This window comes from Sparus aurata, chromosome 14 (assembly GCF_900880675.1).
Source record: "Sparus aurata chromosome 14, fSpaAur1.1, whole genome shotgun sequence".
Classification (NCBI taxonomy): domain Eukaryota; kingdom Metazoa; phylum Chordata; class Actinopteri; order Spariformes; family Sparidae; genus Sparus; species Sparus aurata.
Window position 1 is genome coordinate 7,627,093 of NC_044200.1, and position 20,561 is coordinate 7,647,653.

Here is a 20,561-nt window from a genome sequence, read left to right on the forward strand (position 1 = left end):
GGGGGGGGACGGACGGACGGACGGATGGACGCTCATCGCCGTCAGCCGGGAGCTCCTAGCTGTCAACCGGGGGACGGACGGACGGACGCTCGTCACCGTCAGGCGCGGAGCATAGCAGTATAGCGGCGTAGTGCCGCTGTTCCACCATCTGGGGAGAAACGTGCTTAGGCGGGAGGCAAAAATGCTTGGGCGCCGCGCCTAAGCTGTATAATGGCAGGGTAAACCCTGCATTATAACTCTGTGTCTTTCACAAAATTGGGATCACACTGGATAATTAATTTCTGAAGTTTTTGCTGTTATGAAATATAATTTTAGATGTTTAAAGCATAATATATTGTACTTAATTGTAATAAAAAGTGAAGAAAAAAATCATAAGTATATATATTCCTTTAGATATGTATTTTACGCTAGCAATAAGGTGCTGGAAAATCTTAAAAATGACCCTTAAAAGTGCTTGAAAAGTGCTTGAATTTGACCTTGAAAAATGTGTATGAACCCTGCATCTGGTTGTCTGGCAAAATCTTGGCGACCACAAGACCCCAAAAACCAGTTTAGGCATACAACCTTTAAGTAATTAAAAACAAACCTTGTTGTTTTTTTTTTTCACAAATACCCTCTAACTGACTGAAAACCCTAACTTATCTTCTTGACTGCATGTAAATGTCCTGAATATGTGCTGTGTAGATTTTTGATGAAACTCTCCACACTGCATTTTTTTTTATTCACCCACTAATCAACTGGGAGAAACTGGCTCAACTGACTGATGGCATCTGCATCGTTCATTTTTTTGGTCACGCGGCGCAGCTTCACGTCGACGCTAATATTCACACGTAGGTCACGTAGCTGACACTCTCACCCACAGGTGTTCGTAATAAGCAGGCTCGCTCGGCTGTTTATGGGTACCTTTCATTCCGCGCGGTCTCAAGGCCAGCCGCGCCCTGAGCAACCCTCCGCTGCTGTTTACACACCTCATTCGTTATGTTTGTGTATCTTTAACTGCGCTCCTGTGACGTTAGCAGTGATTACATGAATTTGTAATCTATTGAGCGGAGCCAAGATAAAGCTGGCTGAATAACTGTTATGCCGAGCCGTAGTCGTGTTAACACCTGTTCTCCCGTGTGTCACCTCTGTCTGGGCGTGACTGCGGTATATGTGGTTAGGGTTTATATGTGTGAAAGACAGCTGCAGTGGAAGTGACTGCATAGTTTCATTAGAGGGAAAAACAAGTTTGAGCACGTATGTGTATCTGTGTGTTAGTCATAGAGATTGTAGCAAGGTGACAATGCCCGGATACAAAAACAGAAAAAAAAACCTTCATTCACTGCACAACTCGATCATCTTTGAAATATTATCATCAGACCTGATACACTGTCATACGTCTGTAAATCATATATGTAGGTCTCCAGCATGGAGCGAGATTTGCTTATTAATGACTGATTTCCATGCCTAACAAGCAGACTGGAGACAAAGAGCTACATCTAACAGCTTGTTGTGATGAAGCTGGAGAGCCCTTCAGTAACACTCTGGGTCATGTTCCCACTGAACAGTCTGTGAAGGTCTTGTAAGGTGATCTCACTCCACTCAGCCACGGATCCCACTCAAGGACTAACAACCGTACTGAATAATATTGATCATCTCGTCACAGCTAGAGCCCGTCCGACGTATGAAGTCAGTTTACCGTTTCACCGCAGGTTCGCTTGCATTTAATATGTATGCATCCTCCACAAGTCTCTGAGAAGCCTATTTAAGGGGATCTTCGCTTTGTCTCTCTCTCTACATTAGCCAACAGAGGAGCCAGAGGCAGTTGATATGTTGGCCTGCCGCCTCTGAACCAGACTCCTCTCTCCTAAAGTAATGAAAATATAATGAAAGGTCTCCATCTTAGGCAAATACAGTGATGTTTACACGCAGCAAGTGATACATGGAGACAAAATCCCCAGCAGCCCAACAGGAAACATGGAGTGGCAGTGCATCTGTGGCATCTCAGGTACAATACAGGCCCAGTAAATATGAAGTGTTGACTCATAAATAAATATGGCCATGCACGCCAACATCACCAAATATAGGAGTATCAGATTAGTAACTGTAATGTATATGCTGAATTTTATTAATAAAACCCTAAATCAATGGTGAACTGTAATTAATTTGCAGTAGTTCCGTACGTGTGACCTCTCTTCTCTGGCTGGATGTCATGAAAGATCGCCTTCTGCCGACAAATCTATTTAACTGTTCTCCTCACTCCCTCTGCGCCAGATATAAGAGCGAAGGAACCTCCAACATGGCCTTCGACGTGTTCGGTAGTGACTTTTTATCTCCAGCCTTCGAAAAAGGAAACAAGAGTGAGGAAATGATATTTCACTCCGTCTGTCCTTCTCCCACATCTACCATTTCCTGCCACCCCCCACTTCTCTCTCTGTGTCCCTCTGTATGCCTCTCTCAGCATGGTTCTTGTTAGCTGACTGGGTGCTTGTGTTGCTGTCACTGCAGTCAGCCTTGTACCTTTTAGCCCTAGTTGATGCTATTGTGCGACATCCATCGTGTGTGTGTGTGTGTGTGTGTGTGTGCGTGAGCGTTGAGGGGAATCTCCAAGGTCACAGGAGACAAAATTCCAGAGTCAGTTTCTGCTCCGTCAACAAAACAGCTTCTTAGCCGTAGTGGTTTATTAAAGTAACGCTGTGCTGTTGTTGTTGTAGATTTGAGGCCATTGTTAATCATCGGACTTGCATAAAGAAACGATAACGTGTATGAATGCACCAAATATCAGCCAAGGAAAGAGCCATAGTCACGTTCTGTGTACAATCTTCTCGCAAAACCAAACAATAATCGATCCTACCCTTCACACAGTGACGCCTCCCACCTATACTCTTTCTGCCAGCATAACAACTATGGCTGTGCTGGAGGAAAATGTTTCTGTTGGTCTACAAAAATGTGGAAAAAAATAACATTGCACATTTGTGACATTACATTTTTCTGTGTGGTTCAGTTCAGAGTGAGTCAGGACATTGAGCATCCCCTTATGAGCTTCGGTTCTGGCTTATTCCCCCAGCTTCAGTCCACTTTTAATTGTTAGGGACAACAACCAGAGCACCAGTGATAGTGAACTGTTATGTATTTGTGGTTAAGTTAATTTCCAAACCTAACCTGACGAGCCACATGGTTTCGTTTGAAAAAGGGCAGACACTTTTAAAGGACACTTGGCACATTATTGGAGGAACCATCTGTCCACCACTGTCCATCATGGGCTGACTTTAGCCAATAAGGGCAACAGCAGTAGAGCACTATAAGCAGAACCTGTAGGCGAATCAAACTACGCTAACCTGTCTTCACTTAGTAATGTGCGCTCGCAAATTTGGACTTTCAGATTGAACATACGCGGCCATACAGACGTGTATTCAAAAGCATGCATGACTATGAGCATGAACACACACATGCATGTCACTGGCTCTCACACACAACATTGGATTGCCCAGAGTCCTCGCACGTCCTTGCAAATAGGCTGAAGCTGTTTCCATGGGGATTAATGTAAACAGAAGGGACATCCCAGTAGTGGTCAGGGCTGTTGCCATGGCGAATCCATACCTCTTAGGCTGCGTTTAGTGTGTGACTGTACGTGCATGTGTCCGTGTCCGTTTCATGCGAACACACAAAGGGGACAAGAAGCATCATCTTTCTTTCCTTTGTAGTCACTCCCTTTTTCCACTGAATTACACTCACACACAAACACACACACACACACACACACACACACACACACACACACACCTCAATCAAATACTGTTTCTCTCGTTTCAGGGAAATTCATTCCACAAGGCTTTGCGGAATGAATGTTAGACAAACAACTTTGTGAAGGTAGCTGAGATTAATTAGGATAAGCAAGTAAATTAACCAAATCCGTCACGTCAAAAACATTTTCCAAATAACAATGTTGAGCAGCAACAGAACACTTAACTGTGAAAAGAATATATACAGTGCCTAACCCTGGTGCCTGCTGCCTAAAAGATATGATATGTAACATTCCTGCATTAAAATAAAAAAACAAAAACAACTGGATGTTTGTTATACAGTATATTCTGTCGACTTGTGTACTTCTGTCCCAGAGAAATCCTTTATTTTATTACAGGTGGCATTGCATGTCATTTCGTTGCGTGTTGCTTAACTTTCAGTCAGAGAGTGAGGAAGTATCTCGGTGAACGTGACCAAATGAAACATAAATAAAACCACAAACGAGTCATCTAGGTTTCACCGGCAGTGGTGGATCCCACACAACTTGCATCTCATCTCATGTCATGTTTTGATTGAGAGACCACTAGCCGGAGTAATTACATACTGTGTGTTTAAACGTGGATTAAACTCTCCAACGGAGGCATACACAGGCAGCTGCAGACAGCATCGATTCATAGTAGTTCTGTTTATACTACTTAAAGGGGTGCTATGCAGTTTTGAATAAAGTTTAGTTACAATTAGTTTTGTAATGTTTACAATATTAATGAGGTAATAATGCAAACTCAGAAACTTTATTTTTCCATGACTGAATAAACAAGATGTTCTCAGAGGATTTTGAGGTCACCAGAACACTGTTTAAAGCTAGGAAGGTGGCAGGGTCCGCCTCATATAAACAAAGTAAAACAGTATGAAATTGTGAGACGTATCCTGTAGTTGGATCTAGTGTAGTAACGCGTGATGTGTAGTGGCCGTGCAGACAAGTAACACACACACAGCAAATAGACAAACAACAAATAGAAGTTAAGGCAGATTGATAAATTTACGTCGCGCGGAGGTATAATGTCAGTGTAATACATCATTAAAGACCATTCCCATCAGCCTCAGTTTTACTTGAATTTTAAGCAACATGCAAAAGTAATGGTAAACAGGGCCGACATAATAACTGCTAGTCATTGTAAGCATTTTGCTTTGCTGTCATTAGAGCAGAGCCCAAAGCACTTCACTGACTAAATAGAGCCTCATGGAGTCACCAGCATGGCTCTGCTTTGGAAGTGTTTTTGTGCCTAACCCAGCGTCGGCATCTTTTCTGTGGAAAAGTGGAACCCCTCTATCTGATAAGTCTCAGATCGCAGTGGTTACAGTTTATTTTGTCTGCAGTTCGGAGACATCAAGAGTCCAGACAAACATTAGGTTTTGTAGTTGAATCTCTATCTGATTTCCACCAAATTACAGTTTGGAATCACGGTCTGTATCTCACTTCCTGGGTAAGAGGTCTTTGTCGACATGAATCTAGTGCTTTGATACATCTCTTTTGAATTCTTTTTGCCAGTGGTATCAGATAGTGTCCTCACGTGATCTCGCCCAGCATGCATTGGTTCATGTTTCTCTGTTAATGTTTAATTTTGTCCAAAAGAGCTCTGCATGCGTGTGCCGTCTGTTGTGGAACTGCTGGTGGAGAGGAGCCCATTATTCGCACCCATATGCACAATGGGTTGGATTACAATGTCTTGAGCTTTTAGTCCAAATTCTGGTTGACGTGGCTGTTTTGTCTTAATTGCATTGAAGACTGTTCAGGCATTTTACTGTCAGTGCTCTCTCTCTCTCTCTCTCTCCCTCGTTCTCTCTCGCTCATCTTCATCTTCTGCTGTCGGAGCCACAGTGAGAATATAGACTATAATTGGCACTTAATTGCTGCCGTGGCAACAGTGCTATTTAAGCCTACGCACCCTGCAACAAAGGCATATAGTGCACGCGCACGCACACACTCGCAATAAAAAGAGATAGGAAGACATGCGAGGAAGGGCGCTCTGAGCGTTCGCTCCCTGATGTCACCTCAAGTGTGTTGTTTTGTTTTTTGTTTGTTTGTTTTTTTAAATATGGACTTAGGATCATGAGGTTTTGCTGAAAACTGTTTGTGCTCGCTCCGCTGTGGGTGACAACAGTCCTGTTTTTCCGCCCCATTGCGTTTGCACAGCGGCAGTAATAAAATCCTTACCCATCACGCCTTGCCTCCCGTTGCCATAGTGATTCAAATCAGCAGTTCTCCACCTGTGGGTCAGAAAGCTACAACAGGTCCTGAGATCATTTTTGAGAGGCCATGAGAAGATGAAACGGAAACACTGACCGGTAAAGTTACATTGTGCGACTGTACGTTATTGTAACGATCTCAAACGACCTCTTCAACACTTTTTTACAACTTGGGTTTTAGTTTCTGCACCGCTGGCCATGCAAAAAATCTGATAATATTGTGTTTACCAAAATAATGGCAGGCTAATTGCTTGGAACGCGACGAGCTTACTAGGAATCCAGCATGAGAACAAACATGAGCGGTAAGACAACCATGGAAGCAGCTTTGACAGATAGGGTACCACTTTGAAACTGTAAGTGAGCACAGCTGTGATGTTGATATCTCAGAGAGCTTGTTTAAAACATGTATGATCATGGCACTGCTATTGTAGTCCATTTCTACGTTTCCAGGGTGTTTTTGCCTGTTCGACTTCAGTTTTTATTGTTAAAAAAAATGTTAGTAAAAGTTATTAGTTGCAGTATCAGTATTGTTTTTTTCATCTTAAACATTTCCTGTATATAATGTCGCTCTGTTAGCTTCATTTTTATTTCAGTGAAATAAAGTTATATTTCATTATAAATACTTTGGTTACATGGTCGCGTTTGTTGCGTTTTTTTTTTAAATTCAGTGCTCAGTATTGTCAGAGACATGGTATGGTCTGTCTCTTAAATCCGTCTTTGACACACTGAATCAGTTTTTACACACCTTGAATGTTCTGCACCATCTTCATCTAGTGATTAATTGAAGCTAACATGATTATGATGATTGAAATATTCAAACCCAAGATGAATAAGGGATGAAAATATTCAGTATCTTGTTAGTCACTTCACTCACATTTATATTTCCACCTTGTGATATTGTGGGCTATGTTATCCTTTGTTTATGTTTTTATGGCAATTTGGCTCCAGTGAATCCCCACCTTCCTGTGGATGCACCTTCCCGCCTCTGTACGAAAGAGGCTTCTCCACACTTTCGCATTCTTAGTGTGCAACAACAGGCTTAGGTTCCCAGCTAGCAACTCTGCACATGCCATCAAAAACCAACACTGATATTACTGAATATGTGAGTTTTATGAAAATGTAAGTTTCTTGAAATACCAAAAAAGTTCAGCTGAAAGGGTGTTCCAAAAAGTCATTGTTGTTAAAAAAAGCGATGTTACTCATGTGACCAGAAAACCCTGTTTGCCTTGAAAAGTCAACTTTCAGTGTCAAATGAACAGTTGGGTCCTGGTTCAGTGGGCTGAATGTGGCTCCAACACTCAGCCTGCTGGGTAATGGAAGATGCTTCAGATGAAATGTTTCTGTCTGAGAGCCAAATGGCTTGTGCCCAAAACTGAAGCAAGAGGTCTTTTTTCTACCAAACGACACCGCCTACCTGACATCTACATTTCATCTCTCCGTCTCTCTCTTTCTTTGTCTCTGTCAGTGTTGCGCTCTCCTTTTAATCTGCCGCACACAAACCTATTCTTTCTTGCTATTCTTTCTTTCTGTCTCTCCATTTTTTCCCTTGTATCTTTTTCTCATTTACATCCCATCAGCTATCGCCCTGCGCGGGGGGGGGAGGCCTATCTGGCCTATCTTTTCATTGGCATCGAGACAGTGACACGCAATCCAGGCAGATTACTTTGTATTCAAAGCACATGAAAATAACGGTGTGTGTGTTAATGTGTGTGCATGGTCTGCTCTGTGATGACGATAGTTTGGTGGTGGATAATTGTCCTTGTCCATGCTCTGTCATTATCAGGCCTTCTGCTGTGTGTGTGCGTGTGTGTGTGTGTGTGTGAGAATCCATTCAGAGTCAACCACTTCTGCTTTGATTAAACCTCTAATTATTGATCCGGCAGGAACAGACCTACCGAGCTGACAATATCCTTTTCTCTGTGTGTGTGTGTGTGTGTGTGTGTGTGTGTGTGTGTGTGTGTGTGTGTGTGTGCGTGCGTCTGTGTGTGTGTGTGTGTGTGTGTGTGTGTGTGTGTGTGTGTGTGTGTGTGTGTGTGTGACAATGAAAAGAACAGGGATGGGAACGCTTTGGAATGACGGGAGGGTGTTTTTGGTGAAGCATTATCTTGTGAGAGGCGTGTTAACATTTTGCACTTAATGAATTAATACAATTACTGTGCGCCATTAATGCCGTTTCACAGCTTCAATGAAAGTCAACTGCTCTGCACCAGAGCACTTTGTGAGCCAACAGGAGAGCATTAATGGACCGGTGTTGTCGGGGATACGTGTGTCCATCATCTCCTCTTATTTAAGGGCCCTGTGTATGTCGGTTGGTTAATACAGGTGTGAAAGCATACTAATTCGAGAAAACTTAAGTCATTTTCTCTCCATTATTAGGCTACCTTTATATATCAGATGGAAATGTACACTTTTGTCAGTAAATCAGCCTGAGCCACATGTTCTCAGAGATTACAGGCTTGGGCAAAATCCCAAATTTTATGACGTGATATCGTCCTGCCCAGATGCTGCAATAGATGATATCATGGTTGCCCGTTTCCACAGCTGTGCTGGGTGATGGACTCGGTTAATTTGTGGTGGTGGCCTGTTTTAGTTAACAGATTCTCACTGTTTCTTCAAGCCTCATTCCAATCCCTCGGCCCTGCATTTTATCCCGCTTTTAACCCAAATTATTGCCAAATTGGGAAGCTGGCGTTCTTCTTAGAAAGTAAGTCCTCCATGTCTGTATGTTAAAGTGCTGCTTGCATGCCGCTACATCAGGCCAGTTAACCCAAAGTAACCTCCAAAGATCGATCCGTGCTGTCACGACAGCTCTGGGTGCATTTTCCTTTCAAAGCCAGGAAATGCCATAACAGCTGTTGGATATTTGATATTGTGAAAAATATCGCATATGATGTCAAATGTTGCGATATACAGTAGTATCTATATCTGCCCAAACCTAGTAGCAGGTGGAATACTATCCAGTTTAAGTAAAAGGTTTAACTGAAGGTCTTTCAGATGGTAAAAACTTCACATTGCTCGCAGATGAGCAAATAGACATTGTGATTTGATTGGCCATCAGCTAAAAAATCCTGGTTAGTTAATTAGCAGTGGAAAATGAAATCGAGAACAATACCTGCTACAGAAACTAAAACAAAGCTTTATTCTTGTTTGAGCATATCTGCTTTTGGTCTAATTGTAGCTAGTAACTAATGAGCTGGTAAGTTCATTAGTCCAACAAGTATACTTTGGGGGTGGGGACATGTTTTTATGTTAGTCTTCTTTCCAATCACATCCCAACTTGTGTTTTCCTGCCGTGCCCTCTTAGCCTTTTTCTGTAATGGATTTCTCTGTGTATGACTGTTTCATGGTGGCCCTCTAAAAGAAGCTCTTGCCCTTTGACTGAGACGGGTTGACACCAAAACCCTCATGGCACCACTGCTGTGTAAGATCGCTGAAACATTTTAGATGTTTTCCACCGCCGCACTCCCAACAGTGCCGGGTCATTTAAAAGAAACACACGCCAAATGAAATCTGCCGTCTCTTTTTATAAGTATCACCTTGGTTCCAGGTGGATTTTCAGTAAAACACAAAAGAATGTGATGACTTAACAACTCTCCAAGACTGAATGTATTTTCAGCTTGACATTGAGAGCCACTGATGGTTGCTGTCAGGCTCCACGTTAAATGTGTCACTGTCACCTTGTCGGCCTATTCTAGTCGCTCCGTTTCTATCTCCGTCTTCCACCGCGTATGTGTGCGCGTTTGTGCGTGTGCGCGAGGAAGTGTGTGTGTGTGTTTCGCTGTTTGGTATGTGCGACGGAGAAACGGACACATGCACACGCTGTTCCTGCCAATACATCTCCTCCTTTTTCGACAGACTGACAGAGGCAGTGGAGCTCGACTGACACAATTACACAGGTTCATACAGGAGGAAATGCAATCATTGTTGCCGCGGGTAACGGCAAGCGGGGACTGCCAGCTAGTCAACCCCCGACACACACACACACACAAAGCCCGTTTTGTGAACTCAGCTGCCAGATGTTATACAAGCCCTTTCCTCTAATCAAATGAACCCCACAGGTCCTTAAGTGTGTGTGTGTGTTTCCGTGTGTGTGTGATGTGTGTGTGTGTGTGTGTGGCAAGCAAATACATTTAGGGTTGAGAAAATGTGAAGTGGACCATGCTGGGTTTACTGCTGTTTTGGCAGTGGTGGTGGTGGTGTGTGTATGCTTCTGAGCCTGCAAGTAGCTTATTTATTAGGTCCATTTTGCCTCAATTCACAATGCTCACACACACACACACACACACACACACACACACACACACACACACACTCTCCTCCCCGCTCCATCTCCTGACCTTTTCCCTTATTTCAGCACAATTCATTTTTTGTTCACTTCTTGCTACTATTCAGACATGATATTCAGCATGAATGAACAGAGTGTGTGTATGGGTGTGGGTGTGTACTGCATATATAAATATCTATATAAAGGATGCCTTTCTCTCCTGTTGGATTAAATACTTCTTGTTGCTCTTAGTTGCAGTATCGTTCTTGCTACTTAGTGATCCAACATCCACATCTTGTTGACAGTCACATCAGTGTTGGTTGTTGGTACATCGACATTGTTTTTCCTATAACTTGTTCTGATAATGACTCTGAAAGCAGAATTGTATCCAGGACTTTCATGCAACTAAAGCTTTTGAATTGAAAAATTCAATTTCTTCTGGAGGGATGAACACCATCTATTCTCTCTTTTGATGTTTTGATGAGGGTGGTGGTGAGCACTGTGTTAACATGTCATTGTCACGATGGGAGCCAAAGCAGGGTTAACTTGTACATCATAAAATAAACTGAGGATTGTAGGACTGTCTTGAATTTCATTTTTGTTTTCTGTTTTAACTTGTGCCAGATAAAGGGACAAGATAAGGAGTTTTTAACATAATTGTTCATTTACCAGGGAATGATGCGTGGATCTTCAGTCAGGCGTATTTATGTGGTTGGTGTTTATGAGTGCCTCTAAAAGGGGACAGTTGGGCCTTCGCAGAGGTATGCGCGCTCCTGGGTGCTCTTGTAGTTGAAATCATGAGTCAAATTGGAGACAAAGACAGGAGGGGAGCCATCAGCCACCTTCTGGACCAGTGAGCATTGAGCAGCTGCCAGTGAGCGGGCGGGGGTCAAGCTTGCTTGTCACAACCCTGTGCTTGTGAGAAAAACAATTGTGCATGCGGAGCAAAACTGCTCCCTCGCAAGTTCTGTTCCGTTCCCTCGTATAAAGAGCACATGCCTGAATTTTATGTGTGCTGGTTTTGGGACTAATAAAACGCGATGGAGGAGCTGTACCGTATCAGTCTTTTGTCCTCTTTTGGTGCAGCCAGAGCATTCAAATACTGATTTCGACACCAATTACCATGGCAGTGGTAGGCTCTTCGAAGGGTTAGGGTTAGCATGAAACACTGGGATCCGTTTGATTATAGGAACATGTTTCCTCATAGTGAATGAAACAACTAGTTTTGTTTTTTAATTTCTGATGTTAATTTAGATTTTGTGGTAATGTTTAGCACAGCAATCATCCTTCCAAGAAGTGCGTCTTTGAGGTAGTTAAAACAATACCTACCATAGTGACCTCATTGTACTTTTTTCTGTATATACCCTTATCAGTGTTACATCTGAGTGGTTGTATGTGAACAGCTGAGATTATTGCTGCTGCGGTGGAAGAAAAGGGTATATCAGTCATATGCCATCCAACCAAATATCAAACCAAATGTTGTGTCCCATAATGCAAAACATGGAGCCAAAATACGCTTAAATGCCCGTTGGAGCTGAAGGACAGTGCAGTTTGGTAACAATTCTCTGTTGCTTCGCCAACACAAGCCTCCTCTTTAACATCACCTATTGTCATTTCCAGTGTGACGATAAAAGATATAAACTATGCCGGTTGTTCCTCTGTTTCATAAGGTGTCGCCGCTGAATTATTTGACACCTCCAAATAAAAATCCTGGATTTAAAAATGCACAATGGCAAGTGCAGCTGCAGTCTGCCCACCTGTGAAGATTAATAAGAACTGCAGCTGTGAAAATCTAAGAACCACTGTGTGTCGTAATTGCCAATACCAGTGGTGTGAGCTGGAGTTCAAGCTAACCAGTTGTCTCTGATGTAGTGGGAATGTTTGTTGTTGATTGTTCGCAATAATTACGCCAGTGTAGGAGTGTAATCATGTAATAGTGACAGAGGAGGCAGACATTTTGAATGATCGTCAAAGTGAACTCAGTCGATATGCTTCTGTTTTATTTTATCAGACATAATGTGTTTGTTGCATTAGGATTATTGGGATTAGGGGGAACTGGGGGTTTTAGTGCAGATTAGGGCGGAGATCAAGTACAGTCGGTTGTGTAGAAGACATCCCCATACACACATTTTCTCAGACACACACACACAGAGGCACAGGGTGTGACAGAGAGATTGAGAGCTTATGCTATACTATGTATCTCCTGTTTTTTTTTTTTTTTTTTTTTAGTAGATGCTCATTCATGCATGTACTAGTCTCTCTGAGAGTGATGAATGAAAAGAACAGATAGTGTGTGTGTATTTGTCTGCGTGCGTGTGTGTGTGTGCAGCTGATGCAACAATACGATCATTATGGCCCACTTGTACTGTCTGGGTTTTCATAAAAAAAAACAACAGCCATTATCAGTGCGAGCAGGTATCCACTCTGTGTGCCCGCGTGGCCATGTGCGGCGATTGAAGCGATCTGATCGGTCACCGGACAGTCCACCTTAATCACCGGGGGCAAGTGTCTGGCACTATGATCACATGTCACTGTTAAAGATGTGTGGAGCGCGAGGTGAGAGACAGGAACGGCAGAGGGAAGGGCGAGGAGGAGGGAGTGAAGGTGAGAGGGAGAACGAGAGTCCTGCGGAGAGGCGTGAGAAAAACACAGAGAGCAGGCGCTGCAGGAGAGACAGCAGCGATCCGTTTTACCATGCGTGTTTTCTGGGATGGCAAGCTTGTGTTCGGCCTTGTGGCAGATGGGTGGCTTGTCAAATGTGCTCGGCTCTAAAGGGCTCGAAGGCTTTCCGCGTGGCAACACTCACATATTGATGTCTCGTACTCAACAGCCATGAATAAAAACCTCAGCAAGGTGAAGGAGGTTTTTAATAAGGTGTAATTTGGTAGTCCACTGTATAGAAGATAACCTGATGTGAAATTAATTTTCCAAGCAGGCAGATGAGATGGATGTTAATTCATGAATTGTGCCTTTTCTGTTTTAGATATAAAGCCTTGACAGATATTAGAATGAAATGTTTAATCAGCAGAACAAGGTTAGTGCAGCAATCTTAGATAGTGGTGCAACACAAGTTTTTGTAGTGCTAAGCTAGTTAAAGTGTCAGTAGAGCATCCAAGCATGTTAGGTAACGCTAAGTCACAGTGTTGTAAGGTTAGCTGGCTGCTATTACCCTGCCACAAAGAACACTACAGAACATCTTGTCGAACCACATACAGTATTTCTAGTCAATATACCAAACCAGCCCCATATAAGACGAATGATTGTGATTGGCCCAGGCCTGTCTTTGTCATTTAGTGGACCTAGTAATAAAAGTAATATGGTAATGTTTGTAAAGAGGAATAAAGGTGCTAATACATGTTTTTCTTGTACGGTCCATGATAGCACATGCAACAAGAAATGGCAATAACCGCAATTGTTTGAAAAAACTGAAACTAAATTTCAGGCCCACTGGTGCATCCGATGACAATGTTAAGTTGTACGTGACAGATTTTTCTGTTAATGCGCAATATAGTCACACCATGGAGCCCAAAACAAGCTTCACATGAGGCAACAGATTAACAAGTCAAGTCTACAGCAAGTAAGCAGCACTGCGAGGCTGCACTTCAGTGGTCTTTAAGCTAAACACTAAATTCTCAGCGTGCTAACATGCACACTCATGTGGAGTTGTTTTGTCCCTTTCTGCAAGGATGATAATCATGAATCAGTGTTCAGCACTGGTTGCTTCAGTGTTAACCTCTACACAATGCAGAAGTGCACTGCTGCTAAATACATATAAGCAAAACCACTGGAATTATTACTAGACACCATAGTTCCCCTCATCTCCATTGAGCATCTTAGCTTCTTTCAGCTAATTTTGGCTAAATGGCCCACAACAGCAGACGGTAAAATTAGCAGCCAACTGGTGAACACGGTGGAGTGTTAAGTGACTAATGAAGCATACGTTACCCCCAGGAGTTGGTGGAGACCAAAGGTGGAGCTAAAAGGAGATTGAATATTGGACTCACATTCAACTGGTGGCCAGAAACACAACTTCTATTGTTGCTCTGTGTCTGCAGACAGAATTGTCTCTTATGAAGAGATTTACTGCTAAGATGATACTGACTCAGGCAGCCCTATTTCTACAGGCAGGTAGTTTTACAACCTTATTGCACCATTTTCTCTCCCCCTTCAGTTATAAGGGGGATTTCAAGCCTTGTTCAAGCTCATTTGAAACTAAAGGTCAGAAGTTCAACAGCAACAACATCAGCCAGGCCATGATGCGCCGTAAAAGAATCGTCTTGCGGGCTGAAATGTAATATCATTCTGCATTTAGCAGGACTCAGAATGTTATAAATTTCGATTTGTGTCAGCTGCAGGTAGCCTGAATGTTGTAGAGGACAAGATGACAGAAGGGAAGAAAAAAGAGGGGAGGGAAACAGTGAGAGAGAAGAGATAAGGAGAGAGAGAGAGATGTTTGCTCTAATGTGATATTAGTGAAGCTGAAGGCAGATCGACACAGGAGTCAACATGCGGTTCAGCCAGATTAACTCACAATGGGCTCATCTTCATTCATCACCCTGCTTGTCTTCCTGACGCACACACAAACACACACATACACACACAAACACACATGCAAGACCCCAAAGACATGGCTGAATTTCCTTTTTCCGAATGTTTTGCCTAATATTGGTGCTGTGATTATTATTGAAGATTATCAATTTTTTTGATGCAAGAAAACAAAAACTTTAAATTATTCTCAAGCATAGCGGTCTCTCTGAGTGAATAGATAAAAGAAACGGCTAATGTTCTAATGTTACACTCGGCAGATCCAATCACATTACCGTCTCAGTGTAATTTTCTGCATATTAACATTTTATTTGATACCTGTGCCGGTTGTAAATGGGATCTCAAGGGCAAAATAACTGAATTCACACAGTGAATCTAGAGATACACTGACTGTATTTTTCACCTAGAGTAAAAGCAGTTTTCATTTTTTGCGATGTTTAATCTGAAGCAATGGCACTGAAATGTGAGTCTCAGTCCTATAAAAATGGTTTGAAGGAGCACTTTTAATACCCTTTGTGACTCAGGAGAGAGCTGAAAAATCAGGGTCGTCTTGCTTGAGACAAATTTATAACGGAAGTCATGTTAAAACTAACATTGTGGATTTTGAAGGACTTGCTCATTTACCATGCAGGCAGGGTTTACTGATGGGTTCTGTTCTGGTTCAAAATAAGAATCCTGATACGATTATTTTATTTTTTTTCCCCCTAGCTAACTGAGCTAACAAGCTCACGGAAGCTACAGTCATACAGAATACTGTGAGCAGCAGGTAGCTATTGCCCCTATTTGTTGGGAGTGTGAGTTCAACAGGTGGCCAATTCTTACATATTCAACATTTAAAAATGATGAAAAATGATATTTAATACTCACTTTACCTCTAGCCAGATGTGGACCGTGCACCAAAACACACAGGCCATGTCCATACCTGAAACAAGACTGCTTTCCCAGTGCTTGTCAGCTGTTATTTATCAGTTGATCCTGCAGCCTGTTATCTATTTCAATTACGGGAAATGCTTGTCCCATACTGGGAATTAAAAGTTAGGTTATCTATCTATCTAAAAGGTTATCTTGGCCTTTGATAACTTTTCTTTTTATCTTTGCTCCGACTTTATGCAAGTAAAACACTAAATCACTCGAGTTCTACTCCAAGAATGCAACAATGAAATTGCTAACGTCTGCTGAAGTTTGTGGGGATCTAATTGAAGATTGATGCTTGCAGGTTTTCTTCCCTGCCAAAAATGCAGATTTAATGTATGCTGTGGAAATGATACAAATTAAGACAAGAAAGGACTGCTAACAAGACATATTTTTGAAAGCAGACAGGCAACTGGTGCTTGTCCTCGAATTGCCTATATGCTGCTGCTGATTGAGCTGAATATCTTTCATATACACACTCAGTGTGCATCTAGCTTTTATCCTGCTGGTGTATGTGAGGGTGTAGATTGAAGAAGCAGGATCTATATTTCAGATGAGATTAAACCCTGCGGGGCGTACAGACTCCCCCCCACAGCTGACAGAATGTCATGAAAACTTCAAAGTGAAAACCAGTCAGTCACCAGAGAACAGAAGGTTATATTGTCCAGTAAATGATCTGCGTGTGACTCACATGATATTTTTGTTTATGTGTTGACAGAGGAGCATTTTCCGAGGTGGTCCTGGCTCAGGAGAAGCTGACCGGCCGGATGTTCGCCGTGAAGTGCATCCCTAAGAAGGCTCTGAAGGGGAAGGAGAGCAGCATCGAGAACGAGATCGCCGTGCTCAGGAAGTGAGTGTGCTGCTAGACAAACACAGACATACACACACGCGCACATAATCCTCCTCATTCCTGGTTACCGGGGCAACTGTGCATCTCCTCTCTCTTCCACGCACCCCTCGCCTCCCCCCCAACCCCCCCGCCCCCAGGTCACGATCCACAGCCCACCTACCACACACACATACACACACACACACACACACACACATCACGACTGAGACTTCTGTCTGTGTGAGCACGAAACAGCTGCACACTGTTAACCACAGGAGTCCTGCTGTGGATTCTGTTTGGATACTGGCCTCTTTGTTGGAGTTTAAATGTGCAATATGTAAGAATCGGCCACCTGCTGAATTCATACTCAGGAAAAATCAGGAGCAGCATGAGACGGGAGTGTCCACCTCTCCAAAAAAACGGTCTGTAGCCAATGTCAGCATTTACAGCTGTTTATAACAACAGCTTACCAGTCTAGAAGAAAATCCTTTGACTCATCTAGAGCTGTCCCCAGCGTTCGGAAGCAACACCAGTGTCAATGCATATTTTGCTTCTATTTCTATCACTTCTTTATCTGCCACCGAATGTGGTTTCTTTGTGGAAGTAGGTGGTGGAGCTGAAAGTGGTAGCTAGCAAAGAGCCTTTGCCATTTTTGCGTTTTCTGTGTCATTTATTGAATACCTGTTCTTCAATGGACTAACCACGGGCAGTGCTTTCAACATGACTGACGAGAGGTTTGAATTACGCCCTCAGGGCAGCGCTACTTCTTCATCTTCTCATTTTGAACTGTGAGCAACTGGATGCTACAGTGATTCACCATCTCCTTTTGAAGTGGTATTCTGAAATGGGAAGGCTAGGCTTTGGTTTGCTGGTTAGCAGGCTATCTCTGCAACAAAATACATGTTGGACATAACATTGTCACTGATATGTTGTAGGGTTAATTGTTTAAACAAAAATGCATGCCATATCTCTCTTACTGCCCCTTTAAACCAAAGACAAAAAGCTTACCACAGCAGCCGTGACCCGGATTTAAACCAGGGTTGCTGTGGCCCCAACAATGAGTAACAGTCACTGTGCAATCACTGTACAATCACAGCCACATGATCAACTGAAAAAAACAAAACATTCTTACATATATTTCCTTTTAGATACATGTGAGTGGTTGGGCCATGGAAAGGAAAAAAGGAATTTAACATTCCAGTGGTTGAATACATAAGTGAAGCAGTTAGGGAGGTTGTCTGATTTAGTTGATTTTGAAAAGATTGAAACCCTCTCACTGGAAAAAAGCAAGATGAGAATACAAAATTTTTAGCCTATCACTTGAAGTGCACTCAGAGTACAAGGAATGGTCCACACAAGCCTCTGGAAAAAGCACTTTTTGCCTCCTGCAGATAAAAACAAGAAGGAATCACACGAGCATGCTACAACGCAATTACACAGAAATGTCAAACTGCTGGGCTTCTCTATGCTGTGGCAATACAATACACATGTTTTGTGCAATTAGATAGTGTACAATATATTTGTTGATTTGGCTCCACTGTGTAACATAAGAGGAAGTTAGAATTGCCACCAGTAATGAAGGAGGGATGTAGACATTCATTTAGACAAATGGGTGTCATTAGTGTAAACAAATGAGAGCGTAAGTGAGCAGACTGGCACTCTCTAGCAGCCTGTTCACTACGATACACCAGGTCAGCTTTGGAAGGAAATCAGGTGGATTACTTTACGGCACAAATCAGAAAGACTGTGATGTCCTTCCACTGCAAAAACGGATAAATTGGTGGACAGAACATCGAAGATGACAAATTTGGTCTTAATGTGGAGGAACTCAAACACTGACAGTGACAATGTACAACAGTGATTACTGGCCAACGCCATCATGATAGTTAGCATGTATTTTTATTCATTCCCATGGTACCAAATTTTCAGGGACTGTCCCAGCCTAAAAATAGCTTGTGTGCAAACAGTTTCTCATTATCTGTAACTAAACCAAGATAGATAGATAGATAGATAGATAGATAGATAGAATTACTTTAATGGTCCCAGTCAGGGAAATTATTTTGTCACAGCAGTAGTGGGTCACTTAAGATGTCACTTAAACAATAAAAATAAAGATTGCTGTCCTCTCCGATACTGCTGTGATGGTCACTCAAATATAAAAAAAAGTTATCGCTTTAATAAAATAGTAAAAAATAAATTGCTGTTGCCAAGCAAAGTCTTTTTGTATCCTCATGTTGTCATGAGTTGATTTTCAGCATTTATTTTAACATGTTTCATAGGAGAATGTGTAAGGATTTTAGTCAAATTATCAACAGAATGTGAATAAAGAGCTGTACTGACATTATTATGTCTATGTATTGTGTTGCAGAGATATCCACTGAAGTTAGCATGCTAACCTGGTCCAGATCTCTCATTATAGCAGTGTAAACAACAGTCTGAACCACTAGCTACAAAGCTAACTGAGCTAACTATCTTAGGGCAGCTACAGTTGACAGCAGTTAGCAGTTACTCTGGTGATATGCTGTTTTGTCTGTAAATTTGACAGGTAGCCAATTCTTGCATATTACACCTTCAAGACCATCCAACTCCTATACTCCATACTTTTTGTCTACAAATATAATTATTTTTGCCTTTTGCTGATTTACTAACACTAGCTAATGTTATGTTAGCTGCTAACGCTAGCTAGTTAGCTAACGGTAACATTGCTAATGCTAGCTAACATTATTGTTGCCAACAATAGCTAGTTAACGTGCTGTATGCTGGTCAGGTACTAAAGAACTCAGCAAATTATGTGGGGGGGTTTTTCCCACAAACTGGCAACTGCCAAGACTGTTCATGCTGACGAAACACACACCACATGATACCAATTACTTAATAATTGACCAATTATGTAAATTGTTGTAGAATCATCTTCTGTTCATCACCAATGTCATTTCAGCAGAAGTCAGAGCTTATGATGAATGAAAATAATTAAAAAGATAAATAAATAAATATGAAATGGTTAAGAATGGCAAACATTAAAACTTCGAGTGTACAGCTGCTCCAGACGTGTGGAGCAGTAACACAGGACACATGCAGGAGAAATCCATGAATGAGAACAACTAACTGTAGCATAAAGCCTATAATCCATGAGAGGGTTTCTCTGAATGCTCTCCTCTGCCATTACACTCAGACTGTTTGCTGCCAGCTCTTCATTATCCCAGGCAGGGCTTGAATACACACACATTATCCCTTTTCAACCTGCACGCCTGCGTCTGGTGTGTGTCTGTGTCTGTGTGTGTGTGTGTGTGTGTGTGAGTCACGTCTAAGCTCCGCTATCGCAGAGGTCACGCGCTCCATAATAAGTGTTAGATGCTCACCTGTGTGCCTCCTGTGGATTCCCGTATGTGTGTGTATGTGTGTTTGAAGGAGATAGACCAAGGGGAATTACCACTGTTCACAATGCAAAAGATGATTAACCCAAACACTCACAAAATCAATCGTGTTTCTACAAGGTATGAGGTGTTAGGATAACGAATGTACACCTACACATGCGCACACACACACACACACACACACACACACACACACACAAACATCCTCATCACAGTGCCGTAACCATGGAGAAATCAGGAGAGAACCGACAGAAATTAGCAGAAAGGTGAGGGGAAGATGAAAATGGGTTTGAATCCCTGACAAATATGTACTTAGACGAAACGAAATGTAAGACTAATAAAAAGTAAGAATAATCTCACTTATTATTTACTTTCTATGTAAGTAGAGCATTTGAACATTCTGCACAGTCTTCTTCAGATGTCAACAAGCCTCCATCTGCTTGAGAAATGAAGTTTAGCGTCAAAGTTTAGCAGTTGATGTAACGATCTCACCTCAATGTTCATTCAGAAGCTCTTCTAGACCTTTATCATATCACAAGATCTACATCGGCAGATGGCGTTTGCTGGCAACTGGGCAAAAAAATGAATAAATGGAAATTAGTGGGCAGAAGATCACGTGTAGCTGTCCACTTGAAAGACAGTAGCTGTTCCCCGTAAAAGCGGAAGT

At 42.3% G+C, this 20,561-nt stretch overlaps 1 protein-coding gene across 1 annotated transcript in view; it reads left to right on the top strand.

Moving 5' to 3' along the window:
* Nucleotides 1-20,561, top strand: part of camk1da (calcium/calmodulin-dependent protein kinase 1Da) — a 69,264-nt gene that overhangs the window by 15,582 nt on the left and 33,121 nt on the right. The window contains exon 2 of the mRNA XM_030440033.1: nucleotides 16,410-16,541. Coding sequence (XP_030295893.1) covers nucleotides 16,410-16,541 — 132 coding nt within the window. The remainder of the gene's footprint in view (nucleotides 1-16,409; nucleotides 16,542-20,561) is intronic.